The 11332-nt window shown below is 41.1% G+C and overlaps 1 protein-coding gene across 2 annotated transcripts; it reads right to left on the reverse strand.

Annotated features, from left to right (window-relative positions):
- Nucleotides 1-1780: 1780 nt before the first annotated feature.
- Nucleotides 1781-9974, reverse strand: LOC120031132 (syntaxin-12-like). Of its 2 annotated transcripts, none has more exons than XM_038976723.1 (10): nucleotides 9881-9974; nucleotides 8741-8895; nucleotides 8229-8298; nucleotides 6322-6415; nucleotides 5791-5928; nucleotides 5583-5626; nucleotides 5352-5463; nucleotides 4867-4939; nucleotides 4628-4710; nucleotides 1781-2442 (listed from the first exon to the last, which is right to left on the reverse strand). In XM_038976723.1, the coding sequence occupies exons 2-10, from the start codon at nucleotides 8838-8840 to the stop codon at nucleotides 2350-2352; spliced, it is 807 nt and encodes a 268-aa protein (XP_038832651.1). In that variant the 5' UTR covers nucleotides 8841-8895; nucleotides 9881-9974; the 3' UTR covers nucleotides 1781-2349. The 2 variants fall into 2 exon arrangements, with proteins under 2 accessions (XP_038832651.1, XP_038832650.1); XM_038976722.1 differs by having other exon boundaries at nucleotides 5583-5629.
- Between the last annotated feature and the right edge of the window lie 1358 nt (nucleotides 9975-11332).

Consider the following 11332-nt stretch of genomic DNA (forward strand, 5'->3'; position numbering starts at 1 on the left):
GCGATTGTTTGAGGACGGTGCCCCACATCAAAATATTTTTCAACCAGCGCAGGCTTCATAAAATCACAAATAGCGATTAAATATTCACTTACTTTTTAAAAATCTTCCTCTGATTTGCAATCCAAAGTGTCCCAGCTACAACATGCATGATTGTTTTGTTAGATAAAATCCTTCTTTATATCCCAAAAAGTCAATTTAGTTGGCGCCATCGATTTGAGTAATCCACTCGTTCAACAGGGGAGAAAGGAATCCAAAAAGCTACCGCTGACTTGTTAAAACAAGTCAAAATATGTTTCTATTTAAACCTCAGGTACCCTAAAATGTAATTAAACTATAATATTTCATACGGAAAGAAGTATGTTCAATAGGAAAGTAAAATTAGCAGGTGCGTGTCCTCTTCGTCGCACGAGCACAGACTGATTTCCAACTCTGACTCCCAGTACCAAAACTCAAAATTCTTCCTCATTTGGGAAGAAACAAGCCTGAAACCTTGAACAAAGACTGTTGACATCTAGTGGAAGCCATAGGAATTACAATATGTGAGCTGGAATTGCATATGCCCCATAGCTTTCCATTGTTAGAGCATGGTCTCTCAAAATAAAAAAAATTGTGGTTGGTTTATCTTTGGATTTTCTCCTACCATATCAATTGTGTTATAGTCTAATACATTATCTTTAACATTTCTACAAACGTCAAAGTGTTTTCTATCCAATGGTACCAATTATATGCATATCCTAGTAACAGGCAGTTTACTTTGGGCACGTCAGTCAGACAGGAAGTGGAGAAAAATAGACCCTAGCCTGAAGAAGTTTGAAATTAAATTTAACATCCATTTATGGCCAGCTATGTAAACTTTAACATTGATTTATCCTGAAATAGATGTAATTTTTGTCTTCTTCTAATGCGTCTTAAGGGGAAAGTAATCTAAAGTAACGGAATGTTATCAGATTACATTACTGAGTTTGGGTAATCCAAAAGTTGTGTTACTGATTACAATTTTGGACAGATAACTAGTAACGGATTACATTTAGAAAGTAACCTACCCAACCCTGACGGTAACTATACCTCTCATCTTTCCATTACAGGGAGTAACTCCAGGTCCACAGGTGAAGGGTTTGTGGCGTGCACCTGTAGGTGTAAAAATTATTTTAATAATGACAGTTGTCGAGTGGAGAATGTATCTTATAGACCTAGGAGAGTCTGGGGAACTATTGGTCGCCCTATCCCCTGAGTTAGCTGTCTTGCTGAGTGGTTTTTAATACATGTTTCCCCCACCCTGGCGACCATTGACTGTAAGGCTGGTGCCGCAGCTGGAATCAGCAGGGCACTAGGATTGGGACAAGACCTGGAAAGGCAACACCCGTAGGTAATAGACCTGGAGCAGGGGTAAACTAGCCTAGCTCACTAATCACAAGGGAGAGGTATGAGTCGAGCATGACAGTCTCCACAATAACCGTCATCACCGCTTCAAATCACCATGACAGTACCATGGGAAATGATCTCTAACCTTGTGCATAGTTAGCAGGACAGTGTCTTATAAACATATGGTAAACATGTTTTATTAAGGTACCAATATGTTAACCAACCTACCACACATCATCAATACTACTGCAAAATTGCAAGACTACTACGCTCTTTAGTATATCTTGACTTGTTAAATAGCTAATTAAAGCATGGTAGACTACATGGTTCTTGTGTCACCTTATACGTTTACCTCATAATACCGGCATAACAGCGCCATCTTGTGGAACGTACATAGCCATGCGTGACACAGTCGGGACTCTTTGCACAGTTGATTTTATTAATGAAAGTGAGCATAATAATAATAATCATCATAATAATCATAGTAATAATACAAACATTTTGTTTGTTGTTTGTGTGCTATCAAAGGAATCCTTATCGCAACTACACCATGTCCTTGTCGTAATACTATAGACTATAAGACATCTGGAAGAGAATCAGACATTCACAACATGAAGAGAGGCAGAAAATAAACCATATCAAACCGTACCCATGGCATTTATATACATACAAACTTGTGCAACATTGCATTAGATCAGACATATTCTGACACAGTAATGTATGTAATGATGACAGAGATGATTTGCATTTCTGACATGGAAGTAAGTGCAGGGCTGTGTTAGAACAGTTAGTATATAATATATACAGATAGGGAAGAGAATTTATACAATCTATTCCTTACGCCTCTGTCTATATCTTGCTTGAAAGCACGCACACCCGTGCCCCCACACACACACATTCACTCACTCAGACTTTCCATTGGAAGCCATTCTAGGCTGTCAGTGCGATGTGCCATTAAAATCCTTCCCCGGTACTCTTCCTGTCCTCTCATTTGATGGCCTGCCAGATGATGATAGCCAGGACGGTGACCACCAGAGACACCACCATGGCCAGCATACACATCCTCTTACGGGACTTCCTCTACAGGGGGAGGGAGCACAAACAGGCCGTGATTTGTGACTGGAAATAATAATTTGTTCTTAACTGACTCGCCTGGTTAAATGAAGGACGCTGATCATCGACAGAGTGTTCGGACTTATCTACAAATCAAACACGGCCCATGTTGTGATGGTGTTGATACCTGGTAGTAGGGCTGACACAATCGTCGTATAATTGTGTAACCGACAAGTATGGACAATAACCAAAACTAATGTTAGAATGGTCTTAATACGTTCATTTTAGGAGGGGGGATTCAACTTTATTTTCATGTAGAAATAGTTTACCCAATAGCAGTTTTTCATTACATGAAGAGGGTAAAGTTATTTTACAAGCAGAACGGCACGTTTGGGAGGAAAACCTTCCTTTCCAAAAGTTCCAAATGGTCAAAACCCTTAGTTTTTGAGACAAGGGTGTCATGATGTTGGCTTGATGGGGGAGGTTTATGACCCCCATAAATACCTTCCCCCCCGTTTCTCTCTCTCTACTCTATAGAGTTGACTCTTGAAAAAGCCCTTTGTTAACATAGAGATTCTGGGGACATCAAAAGGTGGGAAACGGAAACATATTTCGGTAATCCAACCAGTTAAAAATATGCGTTGGGACTTAATGAATATGATGTCAGTTCAGTTGGCGTCTGAGGCATGATTACTGATGACAGGATGACATAAACTGTATCTTGGAAAGTCGACACATTCTAGTTATCAGATTCACATGGAATTGTTGTGCAATGTAAATGTTTAAATATTAAACTATTTGTGAAAAGATTAAATGTAATTTTAGCTTCTTAAATGAGAGAACGGTTTATCATAGAGAAACTATGCTCAACTCAGTGGCCCGCCCATGTGAACAGACACTGGTTGTAAACTATGAAACATGGTCCTCTCTCCCAATCCTATATAAGCCCCTTTACAAAAATGTAACTTCCTGTTCCAAGGACGTGCGGACTGGCAGTCCCCACGTTGAAAGGACAAAGACCACCTACAGAACTAAGCCAACATCAGCAAGAACCTAACGCAATTGGCATCGAATTTCAATGTGAAGTTGACGACCTACATGCCGGAAGGATGAATTTCGACTATACCAGCCAGAACATAGCATGAGCTTAAAGTATGACCACTTGGTGTGAACTTTGAACTCTTATTCATTAAAGAAGTGCTACCCCCTCCGCCCGCTAAACGTGGGCTAGGAGAGGACGGACAGAGTATCCATTCTACCACGCTCCAGTTCACCACTAGACAGTCTTCAGAGGACCAGAGATCCATGCTGGACAACCCGGCCTACGATCTACGACCAATCTACCGAAGCGCAGCTCAGAGTAAATATTTATTGCATTTTCCTTTTTCACATGGGCGGTAATTTAGAATGCATAAGATACTGTATTTACGATAGCATAGCTTCTCCCTTTGTTACTCAGTCTTCCAGCTCTTTCACTCAAACCCAAATCCCCTCTCTGTGTGTAACCAGCTGTCATATCTGTTCCGTCCGCTAGGGACGTTTTCCTTTATGACATAATTTGTAATCAATGTATGATACATTCTGTGCATATGTAATTCTGTGTGATTATTTAGGTATTTAGTAAATAAATGATTAAACCAAATGTTGTATTGCTGATTCAACTTGTTAGCCAGGGTTCGTGAAGATAACCAAGAATGTACAACTTTCAGATTAGACTGAAATAAGGTGACGATTAAATATTGACTGCTACTGATGTAAACGATTACTAGGTCTTTAAGAGTTTATTCGGAAGATAATAGCTCTATAAACATTATTTCGTGGTGCCCCAACTTTCTAGTTAATTATCTTCCTGATTAGCTTAATCAGGTAATATTAATTACAGAGAAATTATTTTATAGAATAGCATGTCATATCACTTAATCCGGCATAGCCAAAGACACGACAGGGGTATCACCAAAGCCGTGTTGTATTCATTAGGTATAAAAACTTCATTAGGTATAAAAACAACATTAGGTATATTCTCCGTTAGTCAGCACCTCTACACTAAATAATTTTCTCTGGGTGTGCGCCAGCTCATGCTTTTTATTAGATTAGTATTCATTAGGTATGATATAGCTAATTTTCAAAGATGCATTATAAGCTCAAACATTATTAAACAAAAATGACATTTATGACAATAATGGTGGTCATTCCATGATTGTCACAGCCCTACCTGGTAGTAGGCGGCCCTTTGGAGCTGTCCGGTCCCTCTGTCTACATGGACCTCTGCACTCTCCACGTTAGCCTCAATGCTGTCTGTGAAACAGAGAGGAGACTCAGTGAAGGGCAGGGTCACAGGAGCCAGGACTGATACAGTATCAGATGGAATTCTAAACCATCACAGACAGCAACCTTCAGAACCAGCATGATATCAAACCAGAGAGGGAGAAAATCCATTTCATGTCTACTAACCGATCATCTCTCCCTGGTCGTGGATCATCACAGCCAGGTCCTTAAAGATCTGGTTTACATCCATGATGTCAGACTGGAGGGAGAGGAGGAGAAAATCACCACCAGGGTTAGTTAGGCTGATGTCCAAATCGAACCCTACCCCCTACCTGTCAGATTTACAGGAGTGGCTATACTCGGGAATAGGGGCTAAGGGCCAGGCTATAGGACAGGCTCTGTGTAATGGCTGGAATGGAATAAATGGAACGGTATCAAACATGTGGTTTCCATATGTTTGACATGTTTGATACCGTTCCATTTATTCCATTCCAGCCATTACACAGAGCCCGTCCTCCTATAGCTCCTCCCACCAGCCTCCACTGACTAGAGAGTTTGGGCAAAGGGTTGATTTGGAGTTGAACAATATGCCAAATGACTCAAATGTAAATGTAATGTGGCTCTGTGATTCCTGTATGGAATGTGAGTGGAGCTGGTAGCTGGGTGAGTACCTCTAGCTGCCTGATGTTGGTCTCCCTCTCCTTGATGACCTCCAGGTCCTCCTCTGTGACCTCTGGCTCCTCCAGCTGCTGGGTCTGACTCTGACTCCAGTCATCATCATCTCTACACACACACACACCAAACACACACACGAACGGACACAGACACACACCTTTGTTACAACTTAACATTTTTATTCTAACAGAATATTTGATAGGATTCTACCTCCACTGTGTACCTACTTTTCAAATGTCACAAGTTGTTCATCGACGTTCCCCTCATCTTCCTGCTGAAATAAAAACAAACCCATCATTGAAACACTCTCATTCACATTGCATTACACTAATCAGTCATCATACTGTAATATGACAATGCATTTCTAATAACACTATTGGTGAGTGACTATGACAGACGGCTAATTCTAGGCCAATGAGAAAGCAGGGTGTTTACTGTGAGGCGGGACCCGGCACGGGACCTGGCCACTGATTCCCTCTCCTTCTCGGCCGCCCGTCGCTGGACTGCCTGGAAGTTGTTGAGCGCTGCAGAGAAGTCACTCATCAGTCGGTCCTTCTGGATCTTCTGCTGTCTCTGGAAGGATCAATCCCACAATACAGTAAAGTAGATTAGAGTAGAGTACAGCAAAGTAGAGTATAGCAAAGTAGAGCAGAGTACAGTAGAATAGAGTAGAGAAGAGCAGAGCAGAATAGATTCAGTAGAATATACTGTATGGTGAGATGTCCTCGCCAGAGTTAGATATGATTTACACATTTGGGTTGTTAGATAAGATGATATACTGTATCAGGAAACAGAACACAAGAATATCGACATACAGTTAGTTGAAATGTTAGCATTAGTAGGACTTTGATGTAGCCTGGTCCCAGATATGCTTACACAAACAGATCTCGGACCAGTCCATAGATGTGGAATTCTTCCTTAGAACTATAGAAATATACAGTATCTATGCATATAACTCCCACTCACCTGTTCAGAGGGAGGGAGAGGCATGGAGCCCAGATCTTTCAGGTGTCTGTTGGTCTCTTTGGCCAGCTGGTTGGTGTAGTGCTGTACCTGTTGGCTGTGAGTAGCAAACACACAAACATACAGTTGAAGTCGGAAGTTTACATACACCTTAGCCAAATACATTTGAACTCAGTTTTTTTTTTACAATTCCTGACATTTAATCAGAGAAAAAGTCCCGGTCTTAGGTCAGTTAGGATTACCACTTTATTTTAAGAATGTGAAATGTCAGAATAATAGTAGAGAGAATGATTTATTTCAGCTTTAATTTCTTTCATCACATTCCCAGTGGGTCAGAAGTTTACATACACTCAATTAGTATTTGGTAGCATTGCCTTTAAATTGTTTAACTTGGGTGAAACGTTTCGGGTAGCCTCCACAAGCTTCCCACAATAAGTTGGGTGAATTTTGGCCCATTCCACCTGACAGAGCTGGTGTAACAGAGTCGGGTTTGTAGGCCTCCTTGCTCGCACACGCTTTTTCAGTTCTGCCCACAAAGTTTCTATAGGATTGAGGTCAGGGCTTTGTGATGGCCACTTCAATAGCTTGACTTTGTTGTCCTTAAGCCATTTTGCCACAACTCTGGAAGTATACTTGGGGTCATTGTCCATTTGGAAGACCCATCTGCGATCAAGCTTTAACTTCCTGACTGATGTCTTGAGATGGTGCTTCAATATATCCACATAATTTCCCTCCCTCATGATGCCATCTATTTTGTGAAGTGCACCAGTCCCTCCTGCAGCAAAGCACCCCCACAACATGATGCTGCCACCCCCGTGCTTCACAGCTGGGATGGTGTTCTTCGGCTTGCAAGCCTCCCCCTTTTTCCTCCAAACATAACGATGGTCATTATGGCCAAACAGTTCTATTTTTGTTTCATCAGACCAGAGGACATTTCTCCAAAAAGTAGGATCTTTGTCCCCACGTGCAGTTGCAAACCGTAGTCTGGCTTTTATATGGCGGTTTTGGAGCAGTGGCTTCTTCCTTGCTGAGCGGCCTTTCAGGTTATGTCGATATAGGACTCGTTTTACTATGGATATAGATACTTCTCTACCTGTTTCCTCCAGCATCGTCACAAGGTCCTTTGCTGTTGTTCTGGGATTGATTTGCACTTTTCACACCAAAGTACATTCATCTCTAGAAGACAGAACGCTTCTCCTTCCTGAGCGGTATGACGGCTGCGTGGTCCCATGGTGATTATACTTGCGTACTATTGTTTGTACAGATGAACGTGGTACCTTCAGGCGTTTGGAAATTGCTCCCAAGGATGAACCAGACTTGTGGAGGTCTACAATTTTTTTTCCTGAGGTCTTGGCTGATTTCTTTTGATTTTCCCATGATGTCAAGCAAAGAGGCACTGAGTTTGAAGGTAGTCCTTGAAATACATCCACAGGTACACCTCCAATTGACTCAAATGATGTCAATTAGCTTATCAGAAGCTTCTAAAGCCATGACATAATTTTCTGGAATTTTCCAAGCTGTTTAAAGGCACAGTCAACTTAGTGTATGTAAACTTCTGACCCACTGGAATTGTGATACAGTGAATTATAAGTTAAATAATCTGTCTGTAAACAATTGTTGGAAAAATTACTTGTGTCATGCACAAAGTAGATGTCCTAACCGACTTGCCAAAACTATAGTTTGTTAACATGAGATTTGTGGAGTGGTTGAAAAACGAGTTTTAATGACTCCAACCTAAGTGTATGTAAACTTCCGACTTCAACTGTATATATTTCATTAGTGATGCTCTTGCTGTCCCCATCAGTGGTGGAAAAGACTAACTGTTGATGCAGTCAGTTAGTGTTAGTAGTTACTTAGTTACTGAGTAGTAGTCAGTAGTAGTAGTCAGCATTAGTGTCAGTAGTACTCACAGTCTGTCCTGCAGCTCTGGGGTCTCTTGTCTCGTCCCCATCTGGTACAGCATGTTTTTGATTTGCCCAGCTGTATAGCAAAACAAAAACTGTGAAGTGAGCTGAACTAAGAGAAGGGGGAACTGAGAAAGCAGGATAGAACAACTTTTCTCTCTCTTTATCCCTCTCTCTCTCTCTAAATAGAGCACTATATACTGTAGGCAGACTCAGGCTATTCTTGTCTCAGAAGGTCCTCTTTTTGACTTCAGTCATCTTCTCTGCCTAATATTAGTTAATTCCAGAGGAGATCAGAAGTAGGTGGAAGACACAAATAGACCCAAAGCATCAAGCCTCCTAGACTTATTTGTGATAGTAAATTGTCCAAAGTGTGGGTGTCTGGTGTTAGGGTAGGTTATAGAATAGAATGTGCCTACTTTAATATACCATATAGGGAAATGTGCATTGCAACAAGGTGTCACTCGCAGCAGTAGAACACTGCGTTCTGTCACTGTCTTGTTCATTTCACCACTCACTGTTCTGTGTGATTTTCTGGATGTTTGCACTGCATGTCTGGGTGAGGTTGCTGAAGTCTCGCGGCTGCGGGTGATAGCTGTCTGTTCTCCCGTATGACATCCTTGCTCCTGGCGTCTGTCACACTCCGTAGTGGGAACTGAATTGTTGGACACACCTGTCATACAGTCACATATAGCAGCCTTCAAATATTCAAACAAGCACCATTATCAGATTGCATATAATATCATCACTTGAAGCTACATAAGACTAAGTAAGGATTGAAAGACAGAAATAGTTGTGGTTTATCCTCCATCCGACCACATGGGTGGGCTATAATATATCGACAACTTACAGTGCACATTGCCGCATAGGCTAGGCCACATTTCGTCATGAACGCAGGTTGTTTACAATCGGAGCGAAGGTTCGGCAGGCACCCGGGCCGACTGTAGGCTGGCTATCCATGTGCACATAACAAAAATACCCGTCTACTTGGCGCGCTACTTCATTATAATGGCCCAGATAACAGTAGTTTACTGTTGCAAAAAAATATCCCAGAAATTGTATTTAGCGGGTCAACCATGACCAAGATATGAGGTCACGTTATCATGTTAACTGATTATTAATTAGACAATTCTGTGGGCTGCTCATTTCATGATTGTAGGCTATAGTATAGCCCAATTGAACATGAATGACTATTTAAGAATAGCCTCGGTCTAACACTATTATTCAACCATAACATCTGAAATCTCGGCAAAAAAATATAAAGTGACAGCGACAAGCCTGCGTAACATTCAACAATTTTTATAGAGCCCTAAGTCAGTCTGACATGCTCATATAGGCTATTGGGTTCAATGGGTTGTAAAGCCTATAGGCCACTAGCATAATTAAAATCGAAAGGCAGAAGACAAGCAATTCAACTTAATTAAGAAAACAGCTACACTTTGCATCGGGTTAGAAACAATTGTAACCAGTTCCATTATGTGTTGAACGCGGTAGATACAACGTAGCCTATCCAGCTGAATCACTGACAGTTAGGGGCACTGGCAGTCGCAACGTAACCTACTTTCTGGGTGATTTTACCAGTGTAGACAATCAATATAAATATGTTTTCTACTTACATCTGTAAAATGGTTGATACAATATTATGATAAAACCCTTACTTTTCAATGGGATTGCAGTATAATGCGTCGTTTCCAGTTTATGTCTCTGTGTTATGAGATTTCTTTAAGACCGAGCCCATAATGCGACGTCACAGTATTTCAGCGTGCGCATGTCATTGTGTCAAACTCGCTACTCTGCTCATATTCTGAGGCAGCAGACAAAAACTCATAAACTGAAACATACTAGATCTGTACTACATAAGTAAAATAGCCACTTCGAGTTAAGTGTATCCCTATAGAAAAGTAACTCATTTTATGAATTCTGATTTGTTTATGTTAGGTTATAGGCTACTTTCTCTGTTGATGAGAGATTCGTATCTCTGATATGAGGGTTGGGATATGATTGGAGTGCAGCTCAATCTGCAGGTTCATTATTATCAAGCCACTATGAGCAACATCCGTCAGTCAGTCCTAAAATCTAGGTCAACATAACTAACGATAGAATAACTAAGCCTTTTGGTTTAATAGAGGCAAGCAATAGTAGGCTGCCCTGTGCCTGTCCCTTGACTTTCACACTGCTTCTTATAATGGATCCCAAAGGCTGCTCACATGACCAGCCGGTGTCAGGTCCATTAGTAGGGCATGAACAGATTGAGTGGGTAGGATGTTGCAACATGGTCTCAGAGCATTTCGTATTATTCTGTACGTAAATCCGTGACATTCCATTTAATCAAAATGTAAGCCGAGATCTACCGCTGACTTTTTAAATCATGACTTAAAAAACGTAAGCCTATGCAACATTAACCAATTAAAAACAGTACTGTAGCAATGAGGTTTGTGCAGTAGGCCCAATACATTATCACTGCGTATTGGCTAGAGAAAGAGGACAGTCTTCCAGCTGATGGCGAAACTCAAATCACATGCACCAATTCATGTTGTTACTCCTATGTCCAGAGAAAGTTAAATATTTATTGATATTAAAATAGACAAGTTGATCGGAACACTTCGCTATACTCATTCATTGCAGCTGCAGTACTGTTTGTAGGGAGAACGCACATTTAATGGCTTATAGCGGTTTTGAACAAAGTGTTGACAGTGCTGAATAACAACTTAAACATGAACTTACACATAAAAACAGCACCTCTTTGCTGTATTCGTTGTCTCTCTCTAGTCATGGTTTTAAAAGTTTTTCAATCTCAGTATCAATTTTGCTGTGCGTTTGATGCTTCTTTATTCCAGTCTATGGCTCGAGGAACTGTGCAGACACAGTAATCTGAGCCATCTCATTGGCCAGCTGTAGGCCTATAGATGCACTTGAGTTGTTCTCTGGGCCTGCCGGGTAGGCGGAGTTCTACCTTCAGACACATGAAATGGTTAAACATGGGAACACTTTGCCTTCCCGGTGCTAGGGCAACAGAGCAAAACAAAAACTAGGAACGCAATGCTTTATCGTTGGGTTTTTTACAGAAATGTTTGGTGATCGACTAGGAATGCCTTGGAGATCGACTGTTT

Source organism: Salvelinus namaycush, chromosome 37 (genome assembly GCF_016432855.1).
Source record: "Salvelinus namaycush isolate Seneca chromosome 37, SaNama_1.0, whole genome shotgun sequence".
Classification (NCBI taxonomy): domain Eukaryota; kingdom Metazoa; phylum Chordata; class Actinopteri; order Salmoniformes; family Salmonidae; genus Salvelinus; species Salvelinus namaycush.

Coding starts and splice junctions, on each gene's coding strand:
- LOC120031132 (XM_038976722.1), bottom strand. CDS start 8,840: ATGTCATACGGGAGAACAGACAGCTATCACCCGCAGCCGCGAGACTTC. Junction 4,711..4,866: donor CGACCAGGGAGAGATGATCG/GTTAGTAGACAT, acceptor TCTGTTTCACAG/ACAGCATTGAGGCTAACGTG. Junction 2,443..4,627: donor AAAGGGCCGCCTACTACCAG/GTAGGGCTGTGA, acceptor CTCCCCCTGTAG/AGGAAGTCCCGTAAGAGGAT.